This window comes from Salvelinus fontinalis, chromosome 1, assembly GCF_029448725.1.
Source record: "Salvelinus fontinalis isolate EN_2023a chromosome 1, ASM2944872v1, whole genome shotgun sequence".
In the NCBI taxonomy this organism is placed as follows: domain Eukaryota; kingdom Metazoa; phylum Chordata; class Actinopteri; order Salmoniformes; family Salmonidae; genus Salvelinus; species Salvelinus fontinalis.
The window spans coordinates 42,427,264-42,454,044 of NC_074665.1; the positions used below are offsets into that span (position 1 = coordinate 42,427,264).

The 26,781-nt window shown below is 41.9% G+C and overlaps 1 protein-coding gene across 1 annotated transcript; it reads left to right on the plus strand.

Moving 5' to 3' along the window:
• Positions 1-453: 453 nt before the first annotated feature.
• Positions 454-24,617, plus strand: smarcd2 (SWI/SNF related, matrix associated, actin dependent regulator of chromatin, subfamily d, member 2). Its single transcript, XM_055921899.1, has 13 exons — positions 454-1,022; positions 2,437-2,615; positions 5,020-5,059; positions 5,209-5,331; positions 5,645-5,764; positions 10,191-10,286; positions 10,842-10,943; positions 15,241-15,402; positions 16,976-17,073; positions 18,215-18,350; positions 18,851-18,973; positions 19,274-19,375; positions 21,752-24,617. Exons 1-13 carry the CDS (start codon positions 873-875, stop codon positions 21,803-21,805), a joined length of 1,485 nt encoding a protein of 494 aa, XP_055777874.1. The 5' UTR covers positions 454-872; the 3' UTR covers positions 21,806-24,617.
• The last annotated feature ends 2,164 nt before the right edge of the window (positions 24,618-26,781 follow it).

Here is a 26,781-nt window from a genome sequence, read left to right on the forward strand (position 1 = left end):
TGTTTTTGAAAATGTCTTGATTTTAAAGCCTATAGACTCAGACATTGTATTTGGCGTGAGGTTTGACATTGTAGCCTTCAGTCTCAGAGTAAAGTATCTTTGCTACAGTCAGAACAGTGACAAATAAAACCCATGCCCCCCATTCTTGCAGAAAGGGAGCTTTCAAAAGTTTCAGCTGTAGAGATGGGACTCATCTTTGTATCTGTGCCATTATAGCATCTGCATGGGCAGTGCCATTGAGGTGATCTCCATTTTGAAGTAGTCTATTTTATTCTTCACGATTGGCTGATCCCTTCTGATGACTGGGTTGGACATGACTCCAACAGGAGGGATCAGCCAATGAAGTTGGAAGTCTCACCCAGTTGACTAAATTAAAATAGTGGAAGCCCTCAATGGCGCTGCCCATGCTAACATAGCCTTTTGACCACTAGAGGCCTCTATCATCCTCTATGCTTTCAGCCAATCTGGCAACAACTAGCTAGTAGGAGGCGGCACTGGCAGTTGACACGGCGCACACACTTCTATCTTCAGACATTGGACAGACTCTTCAACATGCTCTTGTGACCATTAATATAAATTGGCCTGACAAATTCAACTATTTGGGGAGGGGATGATACAAATATACCACTTTGTAGGAAGGAGTAAAGCGACCGTCGGGCATCACTCGCAAATAAACACCCCGGAACTGGTTAGCTAGCTAACGTTAGTAACGTTACGCTCAGTTGGCTAGCTTTTTAGTGGCAATGTTTACTAGCTACACAACTGTCAACACGCGTGGAGAATAAACGTTTGGCCTGTGTACAATCAGCAAGACAGCTTGTTCTCAACACCGAAAACTTCACGGCGACCTACCACCACTTGTAGCTCCGAAAATGGCTTCAAGAGGGGGCTTTCCGGCTACTCAGATGAACCCCAGTGTTAACCCCATGAACGCTGGACATGCAGGCGGTGGAATGAGGATGCCAGGGATCCAACAGAATTCGGGTTTCCGAGCCATGAATGCCACTCCTCAGTACCATCAGGTAACTTGTCGAGAGGTTTCCCCTCGGCTAACTTGTAACTAATTGCATATCATTTACCGTGATAACGTTGCTTTATTGGCTAAAATATGGCAAGTAATATTACTTAGTGACAAGTTAAGCAACGTTACTGTATAACGTTATCATGTTACAAAAACAGTGTTGGGTTAGGCTAACTACTAGCTAGTAAAGTTAGCTAGACACTGCTGTAAGTGTCAGACAAGTGGCATTGCAGCTACTGTAGTTAGAAAATTAATTAGCGTTTTCTATTAATCTGTGGTATATTGACTTTCAATTTAATCTGGCAACTTCCGCATTTCAAGAAAGTGAAAAACTGACCGCGGCGTGAGTAATTGATCATACCTATGTGAAGCTAGCCACAATAGTGTAATTTGCGGCTCGCCTTCAAAATAAACGTCCCCCTTTGAAAGTGATTCAAACGGATACAAATAGTGGAATAATGCCGTTTTTGGACTCGATAATGCTAAACAAAGTCGGAATGTTACATAAATTCAACAAAAGACAATGAGTTAATTTTACACAAGTACAAATCTGTTAATTGCACTAGCTGTGTTATACTTTATAATTGCATTAGGGCATACTCACGTGCACTGTACAGCCTAACCTATGGATGTTACACCTATGAAATGGGGTATCAGCCTACTCAGTCATACTCAAATAATAGCGTCTTATCTCTTATTGTGTGACTGTTAAAAACTGCTGTACAGTGCAATATGAATGTCCAATAGACTGATTGGAAGGGTGATCCCCTTCCATTCGAAATCCCACGGTAAGAGCTAAGAAGCTTATATTTGTGTAAACTCTATACAGTTGTGTTGTGTGAAACCCCATTTAATGGGTGCACAGTCCATAGGTTAGGCTTTACACTGCATGTAAATATGCCCCAATGCAATTCTAAAGTCTAATACATCCACAGTGTGATTTCAAATGAACTAATTGTATTTTGTTTAATTATATAAAAAATAGTCTAGCCTTATCTAGTCCAAATATGGCATGATATCACTGTTTTCTATCCGTTTGAATTACTTTCAATTGGAGACTTTTATTTTAAAGGCCAACCGCAAATTAAACGATTGTGGCTAATCCTTATTATGGCTAGCTTCATACAGCTAATCATACATCACGTGGTTGCTTGCTGGCTACTGTCAGTTGTTGGAAAACAAAGTTTGCAAATTAACAGGCAGCCGAAATACAAGCCTTTTCATCACCGCAGTGTTCATGACTATCGGTGGCTAGTTCATGCATAATGTGTTAGGCTACGTAAACTTGTATTACTAATACATGGTTCCTCTTTGAAAGATATCATAACAAACATTGATCACTTTAGTGAGGAAGAAAGTTGTCAGTTTGCCATAAATGTAACCCCTTTCTGTCCCCCTGTGCTTTTAATTTCCAGCACCCTGGTATGCCACCCAACAGGGGGATCCCGATGGGGCCAATTGGGGGCCCTGGACCCTCTTATGGGGGCGGGAACATGCCCTTACGCATAGGAATGGGGCAATCAGCCATGGACGCCTCCCGAAAGCGATTCCTTCAACAACAACCACAGGGGGGGCTGGGAGGCCCAAGGCGTGGGTGAGTTAGGGGGTGGATTGGGTGGACTGTCTGGGGGGCTGGGAGGCCCAAGGCGTGGGTGAGTTAGGGGGTGGGTTGGGTGGACTGTCTGGGGGGCACACAGTCTGTTTTTAAAAGGGGATATCGGGGTTGTTGTAGTGGTGGTGGGGTTTGTGGGGCACCATTGCACAGCATATTGATTAACCATGACTGAGGATTATGGCTGTACACAAATATATTTGGTCTTGCCAGACATTGGCCTTGTCTGAAATCTGTCATGCCTACTACTTACTTACTAAAACTACACACTATTTACTAATTGAGCTACATACTATTTAGAACATACTGCTTAGTAAAAATGAATGCAGTAAGCAACAAATATCAACATACTAGGCTCACCCATCCTGAGAATGCATCATCTAATGTGAAATTGCGCTGATTCCCGCCATTCGTTCATTTGGGTACAACGTGTGTCCTTATCTCATTATCAGCTGTTGTCACACACACACGTGAGTCTGGAAATACTCTTTTATTCCTCAAAAATGTGCAGCGAATTCTACTAGATGAAAAGCCAAAAGGAAAATAACATCCTGGAATTTTAAGCATACTCGCTTTTCGAAATTTCACATACCTAAAAGGCCTACTATTTAGAAAGCTAGTATGATTATTCGGACACGGCTATTGTCTATACCAGGTTATCGTTCTTGGTGAATTCTCAGACACAGTTATTTTTGAATGAATGATGCAGTTTGAATGCTGAATACTTCATGTCATGAAGACATGCAACCTAACTGCACTACTGTCAATGATAATGCATCTGGTAACCACAACTAATAGAGCACCATGTGATCCCCCACAAACAAGTACAAGCCCTTTATGACCATTAAGTGTACACCACAGTACTAGAAGTCAGCCGTGTGGTGGTACATTAATGACACACAAGACAGACGGTCACGGTCTTTTGGGATCCTTCCAAGGTCTTTGATAGTGACGGTGGTGTAGGGACACTACTGAAAGACTCTTTTGTACCCCTGTCCTCTCAGTCAGTGGTCTGTCTGTGGCTCCACACAATCTGCTGCACAGAGGAGTTAAAAACAGAGAAGATGTCCCATGACCATGCCCCACTGCCAGACAGAGCCACGTGGACAAGGGCATCTTTTTTTTCTTTCTTTTTTTTTTACCTCAAAATGGAATGAGGTCATCTGCTTGTAAATGTTTGGGAAGATGGATTTCTGGTGGTTATTTCTATCATTTTGATTTACCGCAAGGGTCTTGTGTTTTTGAATGTAGTTTTCAAAATATACTGAACAAAAATGTAGATGCAACAATTTCCACGATTTTACTTAATACTACAGTTCATATAAGGAAATCGGTCAGTTGAAATACATTTATTCGGCCCTGATCTATTGATTTTACATGACTGGGCAGGGGTGCAGCAATGGGTGGGACTGGGAGGGCATAGGCCCACCCACTGGGGAGCCAGGCCCAGGGAATTAGAATACGTTTTACCCCACACAAAAGGGCTTTTGTTACCGACAGAAATACTCCTCAGTTTCATCAGTGGTCTGGGTGGCTGGTCTCAGACGATCCCGCAGGGGAAAAACCGGTGTGGAGGTCCTGGGCTGGCGTAGTTACACGTGGTCTGCAGTTGAGGTCGGTTGGACGTACTGCCAAATTCTCTAAAATAACGTTGGAGGCGGCTTATGGTAAAGAAATGAACATTCAATTCTCTGGCAACAGCTCTCGTGTTTAATCAGCTTCTTGATATGCCACACTTGTCAGGTGGATGGATTTTCTTGGCAAAGGAGAAATGCTCACTAATAGGGTTCTGGACAAATTTGTTCACATTTTTGCCAAATAAGCTTTTTGTGCATATGGAACATTTCTAGAATCTTTTATTTCAGCTCATGAAACATGGGACCAACACTTTACATGTTGTGTTTTATATTTTTACTCAGTATATATTAGATCCTTGGCACTTGATTAGCGAGTCGAACCAAGGGCTGAAAGTGAAAGGCCCTGAATAATTGGATTTACTTTTAAGCAAGGTGGAGCTAGTTTAATTCGATCAAAGAAAACAAAAGCTTTTGTTGATTAAATTGTGATAAGTGTTAGCCTTTGGGTCCAAAGAGTTGTGAGCCTGAACAGGCATCAGGGTCATATTCAGTAGGCACGAAGCGGAAGAAAACATATTGAAACGTGGCGGTACCATCTGAAGTCGTCCAATAAGAAATGTTGCAAAACATTTTGGTACGTTTTACCTGAATGAACACATCCCAATCCTCTAGCTTTTCCCTGTGTGGAATAGTGTAGCTATCATCATAAAGGTGTTTCTGTTTAAATAGCCAACATTCTAATTGCCTTACAATATGCCATTAAAGATGCGTGAAGATCTAACACTTTGTCTCGATTTGTGTTTTTGCAGCAAAAGGCGCAGGATGGCCGACAAGGTGCTACCACAGAGGGTGAGTATAAACGTTGCCCCCTTGAAAAATAATAGTTTGATCTAAAACCATAGATATGCATACAGTATATGGCTCTGGATCGATCCATTTATTCCTGAATGGGGAGGAAGACCCCATATCCCCCACATATTGAATCCTCCTTGTTCCAGATCCGAGACCTGGTTCCAGAGTCTGAGGCCTATATGGACCTGCTGGCCTTTGAGAGGAAGCTGGACCAGACCATCGCCCGCAAACGCATGGAGATCCAGGAAGCCATCAAAAAGCCCATTACGGTACAGCTCAAACTCATTTGTATGTATGGTATTGTAAGATAATAATCATACATTGATCAATTAACACAATTTGGTCTTCCAGTGTTTCCCTTAGATTCCTCTTCAGTCAGTATACAAAGGCTCCCAAAGCGAAATCCAGGGCAACATACAGTTTATGTCAAATTATTTTAGTCTGTCTAGATCTGCAAAAATTCTTTTAAATCTGTCAGGCAAGAGAACTAGGAAGGGTGGCCTCCCCAACAGTGGTATAGGTATGGGAAACACTTTCTTTGTAAGGTTGTGATGTGTGCTCTTGTTTACCTCTTCCTCTCAGCAAAAGCGAAAGTTGAGGATCTACATATCCAACACCTACACACCCGGCAAGCCAGAAGGCGAAGAGGCAGAAAAGGTGTCATCCTGGGAACTAAGGGTGGAGGGGAAACTCCTTGAGGATGTAAGTGACCCAACTGTGTCTGTTTATCTGACGCTAGCCTAAAACTTGTGACGTGACCCACCTAAAATCACACAAGACAAATTAAGTCATATTTCTAGCCAAAGCTTAGTCGTAAGTCACAAGCCAGTAGGTATTGGTCGTCATCGACCATGTAGGGAAACATTTTTTTAAAGCGGAGGAAACGATACCTGAATAAAACTGCATCCATAGAGCTTGTTTGTTATACTCGTATAACAGCATGTTATTTTTGCGATGTACAATCAACACCATATGTAGTTGGACAGAACCTAAAATTTGGCTCTATGCTCCAGCTTTTTGGGTTTTGAGATGTTTCATGAGGCGACAGTACAAAATGTCACCTTTTCATTCGAGGGGATTTTCATACAAACTGTTTTACAGTTTAGAAATGAAAGCACTTTATACAGTGCCTTCGGAAAGTATTCAGACCCCTTGACTTTTTTTTATTTTTTTATTACCTTACAGCCTTATTCTGAAATTGATTAATTCAAAAATCCTCTGCAATCTACACACAATACCCCAAAATGACAAAGGGAAAACAGGCACAGACCTGTGGAAGGGTACCAAAACATTTGTGCAGCATTGAAGTTCCAAAGAACACCGTGCCTTCCATCATTCTTAAATGGAAGAAGTTTGGAACCACCAAGTCTCTTCCTAGAGCTGGCTGCCTGGCCAAACTGAGAAATCGGGGAGAAGGGCCTTGGTCAGGGAGGTGACCAAGAACCGAATGGTCACTGACAGAGCTCCAGAGTTCCTCTGTGGAGATGGGAGAACTTTCCAGAAGGACAACCATCTCTGCAGCACTCCACCAATCAGGCCTTTATGGTAGAGTGGCCAGACGGAAGCCACTCCTCAGTAAAAGGCACATGACAGCCCACTTGGAGTTTCCTAAAAGGCACCTAAAGACTCTGACCATGAGAAACAAGATTCTCTGGTCTGATGATAACAAGATTGAACTCTTTAGCATGAATGCCAAGCGTCATGTCTGGAGGAAAACGGGAGACTAGTCTGGATCAAGGGAAAGCTGAACTGAGCAAAGTCCAAAGATATTATTGATGAAAACCTCCTCCTGAGGGCTCAGGACCTCAGACTGGGGCGAACGTTCACCTTCCAACGTGACAACGACCCTAAGCACACAGCCAAGACAATGCAGTGGCTTTGGGACAAGTCTCTGAATTTCCTTGAGTGGTCCAGCCAGAGCCCGGACTTGAACCTGATTGAATATCTCTGGAAAGACCTGAAAATAGCTGTGCAGCAACGCTCCCCATCCAACCTGACAGGATCTGCAGAGAAGAATGGGAGAAACCCCAAATACAGGTGTGCCAAGCTTGTAGCTTCATACCGAAGAAGACTCAAGGCTGTAATCGCTGCCAAAGGTGCTTCAACAAAGTACTGTGTAAAGGGTCTGAATACTTATGCAAGTGTGGTATTTAATTTTTTAAATTATAAATTAGCAAACATTTCCTGCCCTGTTTTTCCTTTGTCATTATGGGTTATCGTGTGTAGATACTGTATAGAAAAACAATTGAATCAATTTTAGAATAAGGCTGTAACATAACAAAATGTGGAAAAAGTCAAGGTCTGAATTCTTTCCGAATGCACTGTATATCTAGTCCCCCCCCATTTGACGAAGTCGTAATTATTTGGAAAAATTAATTTTAGTAATAAAAATTTTTGTATTTGGACCCATGTTCCTAGCACGCAATGAGTACATCAAGCTTCTGACTCGACAAACTCGATTTAGGTTTGTGTTTTGAGTTATGTTTTGCCCAATAGGAGCAGAATAGTGATTGAGGACCAGAGTAATTTTCTTTCTAAATGAGTAGATAAGATGTTTCTGAACACCTTTTAAATAAACCTTGATAATGCCATGATTTAAGAAAAATCATGATGACTGAGGTTGGCCTACAACAAACCATGCTAACCTCTCACCATTACAATAACAGGGGAGGTAAGCATTTTTCAGTGGGTATGGTCTTTGTGCCTCTACATTTCTCACTCATCATGATTCATTAATGACTTTCCATAATCATGGTAGAATCCACATTAATTTAGGAGTGTCCAGAAACATCTTATATTCTTACTAACAATAAAAGTAACTTTAAAATGACACTACATTATTCACCATTCTGTTCCTACTGGGCAAAACATTATCTGAAACGCAACCAAAACAAACTACAAAAAAAGGAGTTATTTAACTAGGCAAGTCAGTTAAGAACAAATTCTTATTTACAATGACGGCCTACCAAAAGGCAAAAGGCCTCCTGCGGGGATGGGGGCTGGGACGGGGGCTGGGACACAGCATGGTAGTGACACATGACAACAACATGGTAGCAGCACAAAACATGGTACAAACATTATTGGCCACAGACAACAGCACAAAGGGCAAGAAGGTAGAGACAACAAGACATCACGCGAAGCAGCCACAACTGTCAGTTAGTGTCCACGATTGAGTCTTTGAGTGAAGAGCTGGAGATAAAACTGTCCAGTTTGGTTTGCAGCTCGTTCCAATCACTAGCTCCAGCAAACTGAAAAGATGAGCGACCCAGGGATGTGCGCGCTTTGGAGAATCTTGTGCTGCAGTAGATACCTCAGGTAGGGGTTAGTTTGATAGTAATTTAACATTTGTTGATAGGTAATTGAGCAATTATAGACCATCTCCAGATGGACTACCCAAATAGTGTCACTGAATTTTCTGTTGGAAATATTGTCTGTATAGGAGGCTGCAGCGATTAGACATAAATGGGAAAATTAGGAGCCACCCATTAAAGCTGCAGCCATGATCAAAAACCATTAACTGTTATAACCGTTGTAATACATACATTGTAGAAAATATGTTCCAGCTTTATTTTAGTGCGTATGACCTCTCTCTCTCGCTTATCTCCGTTACATTCAGAACATAGTGTATGTTACAACTTTATTTGGAGTGGATATCAAATCTCCACTACAAATGCATCCAAGTTTGTAGAGACACAAGCTTTATGTAGTCATTAACCACATTTCCTTACAACCATTTCATGCAGATGATTTGCCTGACGCATAAAAAAAAAAAAAAGTAATGACAGGTCTGGTGGAAATTTGGTAGATCATTTTGTTGTTGGTGAAATGGATTATGCGACATTTGCGGTGGATATGATTTTATGCGCAAATATTGATGTTTAAACCATCTCGCTGGGAAACTCAGGGTCGTGCGATTTTAAAATGGGGAGTCGCTGAGTTTGTAGGCTGAAATAAGTTTTAAAGTTCATAAGTTTATGACTTATGGTGGATAAAGCGCATGGTAATGAGCTTTAGGCAAATGTCCAATAAATATCGATACTACGTCGTCATGCACAGCTGTTTATCTGCAAAAAGTCCGTTTGATGGAAACCAATTTGCCTATTTTTCTTTACATACACAATTTAGAATATTCACATGAAAATCTGTCGCCAATTATATGGAACCCTGGCTACAGTGTATAAGGAATATGGTAACAAGTACTAAACTTTTCACATTATCAGTGAATTCGACCTAATACTTATTACTTTGTATGGGTGGGAGACTAGTACATTAAGTGCCTTCATTTCTAAACGGTAATAGGAAACATTTGATCTCAAATCCAAAATGCTGGAGCATAGAGCCAAATTCACAATTTTTTTTCTTAACTGTCCAAATACGTGTGGTGTTGAGTATGCTCAGAAATATTGTTTTTGCCCCCACCATTTCATCTGAATCTAATGCCCCTTTTTTTTTTAAATTTACTACCTGAGCCTGTCTCTAAAAATATTTTAGGCACTCAACTTCAGCATTCTCCAATTCTGTTGGCCTGTGTCCTTGGCTTACACTACCCAGCCAGATGTTTTTTTCCGTTTTTCTCTCATGTTCCTCTTTTCTCCGAAACAAGGAATTGAAACCATGGCTCGTTCTTTCTGCTACGTGCCATGAGTCGACATGCACGCTTCATACTTCTCATCTTCCAGCTGACAGTCATTGGCTGCATCCCAAACGGCTCCCTATATAGTGAACTACTTTTAACCAGACACCTATGGTAGTAGTGCACTATATATGGCATATGGTGCCATTTGGAACGCATGCAATGACTGGCTTGGCTGCAGCCACATTAAAAAGGGGGGGAGTTATTTCTTGTTTTCCATTGCTTCAGTGGTTAGAGTGTGTGTAGGAAGGAGAGAGGGAAGGGGTGAGAGGGGACATGTTGCGCAAAAAGTCATTGGCAGGGGTAAGTTTTGTTGGGGGGGGTGTAAACGTAGCCAACTTCTCCCAGAATGTTAGGTTTTCGCCAGCCACAGCCCCCTAATGTGGTAGGTACCAAACAATGCAGCTGTAGCAAAACACTGTAAAAAAAAAAACAGAAAATACCAGTGTGAATCATTTTGTTTTCTTCTATTCTTTCCGCACATGCTATTCCTAGCCTGGGAAACAGAAGAGGAAGTTTTCGTCTTTCTTTAAGAGTCTGGTCATTGAGCTCGACAAGGAACTGTATGGACCTGATAACCACTTGGTAGAGGTATGAAGGACACCAATACATACTTTGTCAACTACATTGACAACGTTTTTAGAATAGTACCCCTGAACAAGCGTTCAATTTGCCACCACGGTTCAATTGGTCAGACATGAACAAAAAAAGCCTGGGTAATGAAAGGCTTATCGTAATGAAACTCCAATATAATAACACATGTAGCACACAGCCATGTTGATCCTACAAATGGTGTGGAGGGATGGTTATGTAGAGAACGGATTGCATGAAGAAAATCACAATAAAACCCACACTAAAGAAGAATAGATGTTAGTGTGCTGTTTTTGCACTTTGTCAAGTTCTTTTGGGCACACAACGGAAAATGTTTTGCATCGGAAAAAGATAATTTGTTTCTTATTGGACAAGTGCAGTTAGACCCTCCCTGTTTGTCCATTTTGTGCCTAATGAACATGACTCAAAACAAGCCAAAATGTGGAGGGAGTTGCTAAACTTGTCCAATAAACAATTGTTTTTAATTTCATTTGTAAAATGTCTTGCACTAATTAATATGACCCACAGTTCTAAACTCTCTCTGTATTCTCTCAGTGGCACAGGATGCCCACCACCCAGGAGACAGACGGCTTCCAGGTGAAGAGACCAGGGGACGTGAGCGTGAAATGCACCCTCCTCCTAATGCTGGACCACCAGGTATATACACACACACCAGTGTATATTTTGTGCACTTAAATTTGATTTAGTCTATTAAGTCTTAGTCACATTTGTCATTTGAATAATGATTTAGTCTAGTTATTGTCAAAATGTCAGTTGGCCATTTTAGTCTACTATACATGCCTTTCATTTTAGTCACATCACATTTGTATTGCCTCATTAACCTATAGTAAACATAAATCACTGACTTCGATGTGCACAAACATCCATAGCCTTGTCCTACCAACATTTTTCTGCATAACATCCTATTCTCTTCCCAACAAGAGAAATATGACATATACAGTACCAGTCCAAAGTTTGGACACACCTACTCATCCAAGGGTTTTTCTTTATTTTAACTATTTTCTACATTGTAGAATAATAATGAAGACATCAAAACTAGGAAATTACACATATAGTAGTAGTAACCAAAAAAGTGTTAATCAAAATATATTTTAGATTCTTCAAAGTAGCCACACTTTGCCTTGATGACAGCTCTGCACGCTCTTGGCATTCTCTCAACCAGCTTCACCTGGGATGCTTTTCTAACAGTCTTGAAGGAGTTCCCACATATGCTGAGCACATGTTGGCTGCTTTTCCTTCACTCTGCGGTCCAACTCATCCCAAACCATCTCAGTTGGGTTGAGGTCGGGTGATTGTGGAGGTCAGGTCATCTGAAGCAGCATTCCATCACTCTCCTTGGTCAAATAGCCCTAACACAGCCTAGATGTGTGTTGGGTCATTGTCTTATATATATATTTTTTTTTTAACCTATTGTCCAGGCAGGGGATGGTCATGTAATTGATCAAATGTTGATATTTCTCAGTGTTTCAGATTTAGTTGCTCATTAGGCTATATATCGATGTGTGCCGATGCCGCCCCTCATCTCTGATTCTCCACTGGGTGCTCAATATCAAGTGTGCCTATAGGCTAATTAGTGTGGTCTCAATCAAGTGATCCATAACTTATAGGCTACAAAGTGCATGCTCAGAGGGACAGAGCAGAGTTATATTTCTAAGATTGCTGCTGGGATGGTGTAAATAAAACTAGGCTGCATTATACACGGCAATGGATATTCCAACCCTGAGCCCCAGCCTGCTCTGCTATTGCAGATCCAACACTTTTTGTGTGTGTGTGCTACTTACCCAATGACTGGGCTACAGTGGCAGTTCAGGAGGAGAGTCAAAGGTTTCTTCCTAAAATAATTTTTGATTAGGCCAAGTCCAAAGAATTCACTAACAATCTGTTCAGTTTGAGAAGGAGAGCGCGGAGATGAGGAGGACCGGAGGTCAACTTTGATAGCGTGCTACTGCTATACTTGATTTTATTAAAAACAATATGTTATTGACCTCCCAATAAGCTAGTTTCTTTGACGTTCAGAGGCCGACTTTGCTTGGGAAGTAATCTAATTCTGTCACTATGGATTGATTTAAACTATTCACCCAGACAGCTTTTTGGGAAACACTTGTGACCTCTGATTGGGTTAAGCCACCGAAGAAGAGTAGCCAGCAGTTAAAGCTTACGTTTATCTGTGTAGGTAGGCCTACCTTCTGGGGTGGAAACGTAAGCCTAACTTTTGAAAGTACCATGCTCAGATTCACAATGACGTCTCAGATTAAATTAACTGCGGACAAGACACACGCTGATTTGGCATTGGAGAAATATGATATGAACACAGGCCTATATCTCTGTCCATTTCTTAGCCTGTAATTGTGTGTGGTATTAAAAAGATATTCAAGTAATATGTAAAGTTACATAGAATTGCATGAAATGTTTATAGAAGACAAAAATTCTCGGGCCTGCAAATACGATGATCGATTCAGGCAATGCTTTTACTCTAAAGGAGATCTTTCCTCCCCTACTCTTGTCCACGGTGGTATGTGAACCCACAACCTTTTGGCCCGCAGCCCTGTGCGCTATAAAAATGCTTACTGGATGAAGAACCGTTTGTAAAACGGCATATCCAAGTCTCTGGTCTGTCCAAGAAGTGAGAGTTTGTTCTCTGCTATCCACTTTGTTATAATTATTATTTTAGGTATAGGGGAGGGTTTAGGCCATTTTGCATTGTTCTACATAGAACTATGCTATATGAAAGTTCCAAAACATTGTGTCCTGATGAACAAGCCCTAGGCAGTTTACACTGCTGCTACTACTATATTATCTATGCATAGTGACTTTACCCCTACCTACATGTACAAATGTCTTCAACTAACCTTTACCCCCACACATTGACTTGGTACCGGTTCCCCCGTATATAGTCTCATTATTTAGTTACAAAATAAACAAAGATCTACTTTAGTTTATATTTTTCTTAACTGCATTGTTGGTTAAGGGCTTGTAAGTAAGCATTTCACGGTAAGGTCTACACTTGTTGTATTCCGCGCATTTGACGAATAAAATTCTTAGATTTAAAGTTGGCTAATAAGAACATGACTGAACAAGGTGTAGCCTAAACAAATGGGTAACGGTCCAGTCCGCAAGAAGCATAGTCTTTGAACTGTCCCGCGCTATGCTTTATGAATATAAATGCGACCCGCCAGTGCGCTTGGGAAACGAAAACGCAACCGTACTATTGGTCATATCTTTTGAACAGTAAGGGCTAGAATCAGGCGGTTTTCTGAGGAAAAGAGGGAGACTTGGCTACAGAACCTGGCTATGAAATGCAGTGGGGAATGTGGGAGGGTTGAGCGAGACTACACATTCAAAGCCAGCCCACTTTTCAATACTCAAGGGGGAGAAAAACATAGCTAGACTGTTAACTATTAAACTCAATGCTGCTATTGTTTTTATTTCGTAAAGCAGCTTGTTTCCTAACCAGTCAAAGGGTAAATAAAGGCTGGTGGTGACTGGTTAGCTATGGGGAAGCAAGAGTATGATCAGAGGCGGCGCCAGAGCAGAGCCTGTCTGCCCACACTCATCCCTTGCTCCCCCGCAGCTCACCAGCTCTAGGCTGTGTGTAGAGTATCCTTCCCACTGTTGAACAGAGCGGTGCATCTGTGCTGCTAATATTAATTGTGCTTATCGCTGAAAAGATCTCAATCTCTCCAAAAACTAAGTTAATACTGACACACAGACGTGTAATACGGCATGGTAACACGTAGACATTACAGTACCAATAAACCAGAGTAGCTATGGTGAAATGTCACATGTGATCACAGGGTGACAATTTTGTTCATAAAATTGTGATGTATGTTTGACTGTTATTACTACGTAGTCACTCAGACGTTATCAGGGTCATGTTTGCCCGCAGCATACCACCTTGTATCCCATTACTGGTTCAACTCTGAACCTAAGCAGTGTCGGTCCTGGTAGGTCCCTGGATGGGAGACCAGATGCTGCTGGAAGTGGTGTTGGAGGGCTTCTGGTCTAAGGAGATCCAAATCGCCCAAGAGAGTGAAGGGGACATTGCCCTACGTAGTGTGCCATCTTTCGGATGGGACTTTAAATGGGTGTCCTGACTCACTGTGGTCATTAAAAATCCCATGGCACTTACCGTAAGAGTAGGGGTGTTAACCCCGCTGTCATGGCTAAATTCCCAACCTGGCCCCATTCCATCATGGCCACCTAATCATCCCCCCCCATTCCTAATTGGCAGATCACTCCTCACCTCTCCAACTGAATGCTGATGTGTGGTGAGCGTTCTGACACATAAATGGTCGCCGTGCATCACCCAGGTGGGTGCTACACATTGGTGGTGGATGAGGTGAGTTTCCCCCTACTACGTAAAGCACTTTGAGTTCCTCAGTTGGTAGAAAAGTGCTATATAAATCCAATCAATAATTATTATTATTAATTAGGCACCAAACCAAAGAAAACTGACTGAAACAGGGAGGGACTAACTGTCCAGTAAGAAACACACATTTTTGTTTTCCGTTGCAAAATGTTTTAAAAGATTTTCCGTTGCTTTCCGTAATGAACATGATCCTGATAATAGATATGGGGGAAGGTCAACTGAAGGATGCATGGCAGATGTGTGACTGTCAGCCCTTTCGCAATATGTATTTCATTTTAGGGAAGTGGAGGCGTGCCAATTTTAAAAGCCAAACTGGCATTACCACATTTGAAGTACTATACTTCCAAACACGTGTTTAATATCTGCATGTTGATTTTGAGGGTTGAATAGTGATGTTTAAATTTCCAGTAACCCACAGAGACGACGTGATGGGAAAGTGTGTTTATCTGTTCTCCAATTGGCTGTTGGCCTAAAGCCTTCATCTCCCTCTTCCTTTTCTCCTCTGCATTTTTCCTTCTCCCCTCCCTCCTTTACCTCTTCTTTCACCACCTCCTCTTCACACAGCCCCCACAGTACAAGCTGGACCCAAGACTGGCCCGGCTGCTAGGTGTACACACCCAGACACGGGCTAGCATCATGCAGGCGCTGTGGCTCTACATCAAGAACAACAAGCTGCAGGACAGCCACGAGAAGGAGTACATCAACTGCAACCGCTACTTCAGACAGGTGCTGGCCCTTAATGCTTAAAGGGATGACTTACTTATTCATGATGGCACCTAGTGGCGCAAAGGGCCTCGTGTCTTAAAGGGATAATTCATCTCAATTGAACATTGTCAGTGTTGACTTTGGATGTTCGCCAATGTTTTTTGAGGCCTGCAGAATTATCTTAATGTAGATATAGTATGATCAACTAACCACACAGTCCTAAATAGATTACAGCTCAAATGTAGACTTTTGTGGGATAAAAACAATAACAAAATGTGTTTTTTTTGGGGGGTGAACTGTAATTTAAACATTACTTGTCATGTAGCCTTAGAGAGCAATTGTGAAAGCTCTCAACCATTTGTCAACTTAACTTGACATAAATACAACACAAACATGTAGAAATACCAGCAAACAAAAAGTAACCACAATGAATGAAACTCCTACGTAGAGCCCATTTAGGTTGGTAGAATGTGTGTGATAACAGTTGTCCTAAAGCAGGGATTTTCAAACCTCTCTGCGGGGACCTCCAGCCGTTAGCACACCTGGTTCAACTTGTCATCAAGCCCTTGACTACTGGGAATACAGATATGCATCCGTTTCTCACAGATACCTTTAAAAAAAAGCGGCCTAAGGCACTGCATCGCCATGCATGGGGCATCACTACAGACCCGGGTTCGATCCCAGGCTGTGTCACAGACGACCGGGAGACCCATGAGGCGGGACACAATTGGTCGAGCGTCGCCGAGTTAGGGGAGTGTTTTGACAACCGGCATGTCCTAGCGACTCCTTGTGGCGGGCTGGGCGCCTGCAAGTGAACTTTGGTCGCTAGTTGTTCAGTGTTTCCTCCGACACATTGGTGCGGCTGGCTTCCGGGTTAAGCGGGCAGTGTGGCTTGGCAGGTTCGTGTTTCGAGGGACGCATAGCTCTCGACTTTCACCTCTCCTGAGTCCGTACGGGAGTTGCAGCGATGGGACAAGACTAAATACCAAGTGGATATCATGAAAAAGGAGTAAAGAATAACCACTCAGTATCTGGTGTGACCACCATTTTCCTCATGCAGCGCAACATCTCCTTTGCAGTTGATTGTTGATTGTGGCCTGTGGAATGTTGTCCCACTCCTATTCAATGGCTATGCGAAGTTGCTGGATATTGGCGGGAACTGGAACGCGCTGTCTTACACGTCGATCCAGAGCATCACAAACATGCTCAATGGGTGACATGTCTGAGTATGCAGGCATTGGAAGACCTTGGAAGTTTTCAGCTTCCAGGAATTGTGTACAGATCCTTGCGACATGGGGTCTTGCATTATCATGTTGAAACATGAAACTGTCCTAAAGCACAGGTATCAAACTCTTTCCATGGAGGGCTGAGTGTCTGCTGGTTTTCACTCCTGCCTTGTACTTGAATGATCAATTATGGTCCCTGATCAGTTCAGAACATAATTGCACACAAATTAAGAAAATAACAAAACATCAAACTCTGCTTTCCATGGAATGAGTTTGACACCCCTGTCCTAAAGGATTTTTTTTTTTGTAAATCAAAAATAAGCTTTACTTAAACGGTTAACTATCCCTTTAACTTGTCTGAACTGCAGATTTTAGGCTGCACACGTATGCGGTTCTCTGAGATTCCCATGAAGCTGGCTGGCCTGCTGCAGCATCCTGACCCAATCATCATCAATCACATGATCAGGTGTGTATGAGTGGCTAATAACCAATCCCAAATCGACACTTACCCCTTGTGCTTGTATAGATCTGAGCGGAATGGATGGGAATATGCCAGAGATCTCAAACTTGCGGCCCACAAGCTGCTTTCTTGTTGTGGCCCCCATACTGATATCTAATACCTGTTGGAATCCGGCCCTATTGGAACTGTTCCTAAACCCATGTTCATACACTGCTCAAAAAAATAAAGGGAACACTTAAACAACACAATGTAACTCCAAGTCAATCACACTTCTGTGAAATCAAACTGTCCACTTAGGAAGCAACACTGATTGACAATAAATTTCACATGCTGTTGTGCAAATGGAATAGACAAAAGGTGGAAATTATAGGCAATTAGCAAGACACCACCAATGCACATTTGTGGCCTGCTGGAGGTCATTTTGCAGGGCTCTGGCAGTGCTCCTCCTTGCACAAAGGCGGAGGTAGCGGTCCTGCTGCTGGGTTGTTGCCCTCCTACGGCCTCCTCCACGTCTCCTGATGTACTGGCCTGTCTCCTGGTAGCGCCTCCATGCTCTGGACACTAGGCTGACAGACACAGCAAACCTTCTTGCCACAGCTCGCATTGATGTGCCATCCTGAATGAGCTGCACTACCTGCGCCACTTGTGTGGGTTGTAGACTCCGTCTCATGCTACCACTAGAGTGAAAGCACCGCCAGCATTCAAAAGTGACCAAAACATCAGCCAGGAAGCATAGGAACTGAGAAGTGGTCTGTGGTCACCACCTGCAGAACCACTCCTTTGTTGGGGGTGTCTTGCTAATTGCCTATAATTTCCACCTTTTGTCTATTCCATTTGCACAACAGCATGTGAAATTTATTGTCAATCAGTGTTGCTTCCTAAGTGGACAGTTTGATTTCACAGAAGTGTGATTGACTTGGAGTTACATTGTGTTGTTTAAGTGTTCCCTTTATTTTTTTGAGCAGTGTAGTTTATTACTATAGCTTAGTAATATCAGTCAGACTAAAGTCTGGGATACCATTTCTTACATCTGTATTTAGTAATTTAATGTACTGTAATTTTTTTAAAGGGATTTTTCTATGTTCATCCCTTAAAACCGATCACGACTGTCTTAATACGTCTCTGTTCTATTCTCGCCACTCTGTAGCGTGGACCCGAACGACCAGAAGAAGACGGCGTGCTACGACATTGACGTGGAGGTGGACGATCCTCTGAAGGCCCAGATGAATAGTTTCCTGTCCTCAACTACCAATCAGCAGGAGATCGCCGCCCTGGAGATGAAGGTCGATTTTGAATTGAATAAACTTTATTGATCCTTAGAGGTCTGGAACCCTGACCACTGTAATGTCTGAATGTTTTAGACCCTTGCTTTAAGTCAGTGGGTTCTTTTGGCAATAACCCTTTCTTTTGAGTGGCTGCAGCCTGCAGTGTTTGCTTGTTTTCATTGAGTGACTAATAAAACTTCCATGACGGAACTAGTGAGTAGATATTTTCGTAAAATGGGAGCGCCTCTGTTGCTCAGGTCTTAGTTTGAAGTGCAATGTTTGAGCATCTGCCCATTTCTCTTATTAGGTGATGGATGAAGAAGTCATTGAATCGGCATGGCTAGTGCTTAGCCTGGTCCCAGATAGGATTGTGCTGTATAGCCAGACAGTTGGCAAGACGGCATAAACAGATCTGGGTCCAGGCTTATTAGGGCTGGCCTTTCCAACTATAAAAACATACAGCTCTTCGTGTAATGTCTAGTATCTCATCAGGCATGTCCTCACTCGACTCTTCTCAGATCCACGAGACCATTGAGTCCATCAACCAGCTGAAGACCCAGCGAGACTTCATGTTGAGCTTCAGCAACAACCCGCAGGACTTCATCCAGGACTGGCTCAAGTCCCAGAGTCGAGACCTCAAGGTACTGACTGACTGTAAATAGCTTGGCATCAAGGGCTGCATTCCATTCCAAAATGCTGCTCCCTTCCCTCTCTCTCTTTGGTTCTTTACACACTTCCATAGCCAAATATTTTCACAATATAAATCCAATGGCTTGTGCATCTGTCCTACTTAATAGAATGTATGTATAGGAATCCAATGCCTTGAATGTAATGTACACAAAAGCATATCCTCTTCTCATGTTGTATAGAGGAGATTGAGATGGTGGACCAAGGCATTGAAATATTGTACACTTACCTGTAAATGTATTGTTGTTTTTCAGTTGATGACGGACGTGGCAGGTAACCCAGAGGAGGAGAGGAGGACTGAGTTTTACCAGGCCCCCTGGGTACCAGAAGCTGTAGGCCGATACGTCTACTCTAAGGTAGGCATCCAGCAACATCGGATGGGTGATGGGTCGCAATATTTTTCATTAGGGCTATATTTGTTGGATCCGTGCAGTACACTCTGTATTGGTCTATCACGAAAAGGGAACAAGGTTGACACACCTGTATGAATACTTTTAGGATGTTTTATATAGGTAGGGCTGGTCGACGTTTATAAAGAAATGCTTACCATGCCATTTCACTGTTAAAGGAATAGTTCACCCAAATTACACATTGATTATTTCCTTACCCAGTAAGCGGTCTATGGACAAGGTATGACTGCAATCCATGCTTTGGTTTCATTTCCCTGGCACTGTTTCCAAAAATGCAAACGTTTTAGCGTTTGTGCCACATCCCATTCAAGTCATGGTACCTACAGTGGGGCAAAAAAGTATTTAGTCAGCCACCAATTGTGCAAGTTCTCCCACTTAAAAAGATGAGAGAGGCCTATAATTTGAATCATAGGTACACTTCAACTATGACAGACAAAATGAGGGAATAAAATCCAGAAAATCACATTGTAGGACTTTTAATTATTTTATTTGCAAATTATGGTGGAAAATAAGTATTTGGTCACCTGCAAACAAGCAAGATTTCTGGCTCTCACAGACCTGTAACTTCTTCTTTAAGAGGCTCCTCTGTCCTCCACTCGTTACCTGTATTAATGGCACCTGTTTGAACTTGTTATCAGTATAAAAGACACCTGTCCACAACCTCAAACAGTCACACTCCAAACTCCACTATGGCCAAGACTAAAGAGCTGTCAAAGGACACCAGAAACAAAATTGTAGACCTGCACCAGGCTGGGAAGACTGAATCTACAATAGGTAAGCAGCTTGGTTTGAAGAAATCAACTGTGGTAGCAATAATTAGGAAATGGAAGACATACAAGACCACTGATAATCTCCCTCGATTTGGGGCTCCACGCAAGATCTCACCCCGTGGGGTCAAAATGATCACAAGAACGGTGAGCAAAAATCCCAGAACCACACGGGGGGACCTAGTGAATGACCTGCAGAGAGCTGGGACCAAAGTAACAAAGCCTACCATCAGTAACACACTACGCCGCCAGGGACTCAAATCCTGCAGTGCCAGACGTGCCCCCCTGCTTAAGCCAGTACATGTCCAGGCCCGTCTGAAGTTTGCTAGAGAGCATTTGGATGATCCAGAAGAAGATTGGGAGAATGTCATATGGTCAGATGAAACCAAAATATAACTTTTTGGTAAAAACTCAACTCGTCGTGTTTGGAGGACAAAGAATGCTGAGTTGCATCCAAAGAACACCATACCTACTGTGAAGCATGGGGGTGGAAACATCATGCTTTGGGGCTGTTTTTCTGCAAAGGGACCAGGACGACTGATCCGTGTAAAGGAAAGAATGAATGGGGCCATGTATAGTGAGATTTTTAGTGAAAACCTCCTTCCATCAGCAAGGGCATTGAAGATGAAACGTGGCTGGGTCTTTCAGCATGACAATGATCCCAAACACACCGCCCGGGCAAAGAAGGAGTGGCTTCGTAAGAAGCATTTCAAGGTCCTGGAGTAGCCTAGCCAGTCTCCAGATCTCAACCCCATAGAAAATCTTTGGAGGGAGTTGAAAGTCCGTGTTGCCCAGCAACAGCCCCAAAACATCACTGCTCTAGAGGAGATCTGCATGGAGGAATGGTCCAAAATACCAGCAACAGTGTGTGAAAACCTTGTGAAGACTTACAGAAAACGTTTGACCTCTATCATTGCCAACAAAGGGTATATAACAAAGTATTGAGATAAACTTTTGTTATTGACCAAATACTTATTTTCCACCATAATTTGCAAATAAATTCATTACAAATCCTACAATGTGATTATCTGGATTTTTTTTTCTAATTTTGTCTGTCATAGTTGAAGTGTACCTAGAATGAAAATTACAGTCCTCTCTCAAATTTTTAAGTGGGAGAACTTGCACAATTGGTGGCTGACTAAATACTTTTTTGCCCCACTGTATATTAGCGTTTTTCATATCCAAAAGTATCTCAAATTTAATTATGACTCAAAGTTGCTTAGATGATTTCGAAATGATGATACCGATATTAGCGTTTTTCGCACATCATTTTGAAATCATGTCAGCGACTTTGTTGAGCGTCACAATTGAATTTTAGATACTTATGGAGGATTTGGATATGAAAAAATGCTAATATCAATACCATGACTTGAATGTGATTTGTGTCACGAATGCTAAAATGTTAGCATTTAGAAACCGTACCAAGGAAACTAAATCAAAGCATGGATTTATGTCATACCTTGGCCATAGACTGTTAACAGGGTAAGTAAACCAATGTCATTTTTTAATTTGGGTGAACTATCCCTTTAAAAATATACACATTTCTGTGTCTTAGGTGCAGCAGAGAAGACAGGAGTTGGAGCAGGTGCTGGGAATTCGACTCACCTGAGTCCTTATGGGGCGCAGCTCCCCAATCCACTAAAACAAAACAAGGCAAATTTTAAGATTGTCTTAAACTCCCAGTTTTACATGAATCATATCCAAAACACAACCACAGAACTGGAATCAGCTTCCATCAATTCGCAATGCCTTTTTCAACCACTTTGTAATAGCATATGTTTATATACGTTATTCTATAACTCTTGCAGCTAATGTGTCTTTCAATCACAAAGCCTTATGTCCTTATGGGAACGGTTTGGTGCCATGGTTTCAGCAGGGTAAAGGCTTTTGAGTGCTTGGCTGGTATCTGTTAGTAGCATTTTTTTTTAAACTTTGAGACCAAAGTAATGATTTACATGGTCTTGCTTATAGTCTCGTCTTTCTCCACATTACGAGGGATACTGTTTGACGGCCAGCTGATTCAAATATTTGCCTTATAATATTGCAAGATGTACAAATGAGTTTGTAGCTTTCTTCCCACGTTGGCTTATGATGTCTTAACTTGAGTCAAAACAGCTAGACAGTACCAAAGCTTATGTGCCATTTTTTTGTGTGTTTTTACCATAGTTTTTCAAAGCTATGGAGATGATTGGTTAGGGAAAGTACCTAAAGCCTAGTAGCGTTTACACAAACAAAGCTTGTTAGAAATACAGAATAATATCCTAGAATCCATGTTTGGACAGGACACTCAGGAAATCGTAGTGCTGGTAAATCATGGTTAGGGGCTGTTCTATTCGCTAGGAAAAGAGTCCACTTTGTCCAGCTGTTGCAGTCAATTTGGATTTGTGTTTCTCTGTTTACATGCTGTTTTGATTGGTTGTTAGGGTATTTCACTGTCTGAATTCCAAGGGGGGGAAGATTGGCAGTTTGGGTGGGTGCAAGGGGGTCTCCCTAAAAGGAATACTTTGGGATTTTGGCAATGAAGCTCTACTTTCCCAGAGTCAGATGAACTCATTGATACCATTTGTCTCTGCATCCAGTATAAGGAAGTTAGGTAGAATCGCGAGCCAGTGATAACTAGCGTTAGCGAAGTGACTGTAAGTCTATGGTATCTACTAGCATGCTAATAGTTTCCATATACTTCCAGGCATTGCGCTAACGCTAGTGAGCAACTTCCAAACTGCTCGCAGGAAAATAACAGGGTATCCACAAGTTCATCTGACTCTGGGGAAGTAGATAAAGGGCTTCATTGCCAAAATCCTGAAGTATCCCTTTAACTTAATTTAGGAAGTCTGAAACTGTTATTTGAATTAATAGGAATCCAAACCACAGTAGTACTTCACAATGTGCATATGGTTGTCCACCATTGTATTTTCATGTAAGTCTTAAAGGGATAATCCACCACACATTCCTATGATTAACAGTTAAATAACACTATGTGAAGAAACATAATGCCAGTCAATATCAGCATGTGAAGTAGCTAGCTAGCTGTAAAATCACCTAGAGAAACTGCACTGTCAATTTAGGAGTCTTAAACAGAGTTAACTTGCAGTTCGTCTCTGCTCAGAGCTTCATACAGTCATTGGCTCACAGCAAGTGCAGAGCTTTCCCACAGACACACAGGGTGCATTGCGATATGGTACTTGAAGGAGAAACTGGGTTGAATAATTTGGTACACTGTTTAGATTGAGCACATCTAAGCAAAATATGTACTTTGTGATGACTGTATAAATGGATGGATGTGTTCAAGAGAAGTATGTCCATACCATCTATTGGCAGATTTGGCGAACTGGAGTGCAGGTAATTGTTTTAAAAGCGCTATTAAATGTAATGGAGGATAACACTATCTCCAGTGACAAGAACCATGTAGCTATGATACGTTCCTACACGATTTTCACAGACTGACCACTTAGGAGTTAAATCATGGGCCCATTTTTATTTTACCCACTGATAGAACAGGCTTTCCCCAAATTTACAGGTTTTACATGACTTTAATTTCTGGGGTTGGATTATCCCTTTAATCTATACTGAACAAAAATGTAAACACAATAATTTCAAAGATTTTATTGAGTTAGTTCATATAAGGAAATTAGTCCCTTTAAATAAATAAATTAGGCCCTAATCTATAGATTTCACATGACAGGGCAGGGGTGCAGCCACCCACTGTCGAGCCAGGCCCAGCCAATCAGAATGAGTTTTTCCCCACTAAAGGGCTTTATTACAGATTATCCTGCAGATGAAGAAGCTGTATGTGTCGTTCCTGGGCTGGCGTGGTTACACGAGGCCGGTTGGATGTACTGCCAAATTATCTATAAAAAAGATTACATTCCTGCACTCAGCACGCTCCCTCAACTCGAGACATCTGTGGCATTGTGTGACAACTGCACATTTTAAAGTGGTTTTTTATTGTACCCTGCACAAGGTGCACCTGTGTAATGATCATACTGTTTAATCAGCTTCTTGATTTGCCACACCTGTCAGATGGATGGATTATCTTGACAAAGGAAAAATGCTCACTAACCTGGATGTGCAGAAACTGAGAGAAATCTGCTTTTTGTGTGTGTATAGGACTTTTTTTTCAAGCTCATGAAACACTTGCTGCGTTTAAAAAAAAAATTGTTCAGTGTAGCTTGAATGTTTTATATGCAGGTTTTTACTTTAGGAAAATGTCTAAATGCCTATGAACGTTCCAAAAATCTGATTTTTGTCAGTGCCAAAATTGTTCTTGTGAAAGAGCAGTTACGCTGTGCCTGTTCTGCTTGATTTTCTACGACATCTTTGTAGAAGTTTGCATGTTTTGTATCCTCAATCGAAAGCTTTTATACAAATATACTCGGGGTGCCTTTGGAATATTTCGTAAAATAAATATATTTGAAGAAACATTTCTACGTATTTATTTGGACAGTAAACCTTACACATTTTTGGTCTCTATTCTCCAGCATTTTGGATTTGAGATGTTTTATGAGGCGACAGTACAGAATGTCACTTTTTTATTTATTTGAGTGCGTGTTCATACATCTGTTTTACGTTTTAGAAATGCAAGAACTCTGTATATAGTCCCCCATTTTGAAGGTGTCATAAGTATTTGGACAAATTCACTTTAATGTATTAAAGTAGTCAAGTGAAGTATTTGGTCCAATATTCCTAGCATGCAGTGACATCAAGCTTGTGACTCCACAAACTTGTTGGCTGCATTTGCAGTTTGTGTTGGTTGGGTTTCCGATTGTGCTGTGCCATTTAGAAATGAATGGTAAATATATTGTCATTTTGTAATCACTTATTATAAATATGTTTCTGAACACTAATACATTAATGTGGATACTACCATGATCATGACTAAATCGTGAATAATGAGTGAGAAAGTTTTACATTGGCACAAAGATCATACCCCCAAAACATTCTAACCTCAGAATTACCAATAATGGGAGGTTTGAATTTTTGATACTTTTGGTTATGTAGTGTATGTGGACACTTGCTCGTCGACTATCTCATTCCAAAATCATGGGCATTAATATGGAGTTGGTCCTCCCTTTTGCTGCTATAACAGCCTCCACCTCTTCTGGGAAGGCTTTCCACTAGATGTTGGAACATTACAGCAGGGACTTGCTCCCGTTCAGCCAGAAGCGCATTAGTGAGGTCATGCACTGATGTTGGGCGATTAGGCCTGGTTCGCAGTCGGCATTCCAATTCATCCCAAAGGTATTCGATGGGGTTGAGGTCAGGACTCTGCAGCCCAGTCAAGTTCTTCCACACAGATCTCGACAAATCATTTCTGTATGGACCTCGCTTGTGCTGAAACAGGAAAGTGCCTTACATTTACATTTAAGTCATTTAGCAGACGCTCTTATCCAGAGCGACTTACAAGTACATACATTCATACTTTTTTGTACTGGCCCCCCGTGGGAATCGAACCCACAATCCTGGCGTTGCAAGCGCCATGCTCTACCAACTGAGCCACACGGGACCAAGCTGTTGCCACAAAGTTGGAAGCAAAGAATCTAGAATGTCATTGTATACTGTTGCATTAAGATCTCCCTTCACTGGAACTAAGGGGTCTAGCCCGAACCACAAAAAACAGCCCCAGACCATTATTCCTCCTCCACCAAACTTTAGTTGGCAATCTGCATTGGGGTAGGTAGTTTTTTCCTTGTATCTGCCAAACTCAGATTCGTCTGTTGGACTGCCAGATGGTTAAGTGTGATTCATCACTCCAACGAACTCGTTTCCACTGCTCTAGAGTCGAATGGTGGCATTGCTTTATACCACTCCAGCTGGCACTTCGGCATTGCACACGGTGATCTTAGGCTTGTGTGCGGCTGCTTGGCCATGGAAACCCATTTCATGAAGCTCCCGACAAACAGTTAGTGTTGATATTGCTTTGAGGCAGTTTGGAACTCAGGAGTTAGTGTTGCAACCGAGTACAAACTATTTTTACGTGCTTCAGCACTCGACAGTCCCTTTCTGTGAGCTTGTGTGGGTTACCACTTCATGGCTGAGCCATTGTTGCTCCTCAACGTTTCTCTTCACAATAACAGCACTTACAGTTGACCGGGACAGCTCTAGCAGGGCAGAAATGTTATGAACTGACTAGTTGAAAAGGTAGCATCCTATGACAGTGCCACGTTAAGTCACTGAGCTCTTCTGTAAGGCCATTCTACTGCCAATGTTTGTCTATGGAGATTGCATGGCTGCGTGGTCAATTTTATACACCCATCAGCAACGGGTGTGGCTGAAATAGCCGAATCCACTAATTTGAAGACGTGTCCACATACTTTCTTGTGAATATATAGTATATTTTTGCCTCTCTTTCTCACTGGTCCTAGATCTGTTTGTACAGCAAACTCATATTGTCATTGCTAAACTTTAGCATGACAATGAACTTAAAGAAGTTTACTTTTTTACAACCAAATCTGAATTTGATGTGAATGTTGTAGAAGTATCCAAACTGTTGTTTTTTTGTTGTTGCTAGTTCACTTGCTGTTACTACACTTACCCCAACCAGCGATTTACTTTCTCATTCTGCCATATGAGTGTGTAACCGATGTG

What these genes read in the sequence shown, in the direction of transcription:
- smarcd2 (XM_055921899.1), top strand. Translation starts at nt 873, where the DNA reads ATGGCTTCAAGAGGGGGCTTTCCGGCTACTCAGATGAACCCCAGTGTT. An exon ending in ACAAGGTGCTACCACAGAGG is followed by an intron (nt 5,060 to 5,208) that starts GTGAGTATAAAC and finishes TCCTTGTTCCAG; the next exon opens with ATCCGAGACCTGGTTCCAGA. An exon ending in GCCGATACGTCTACTCTAAG is followed by an intron (nt 19,376 to 21,751) that starts GTAGGCATCCAG and finishes TCTGTGTCTTAG; the next exon opens with GTGCAGCAGAGAAGACAGGA.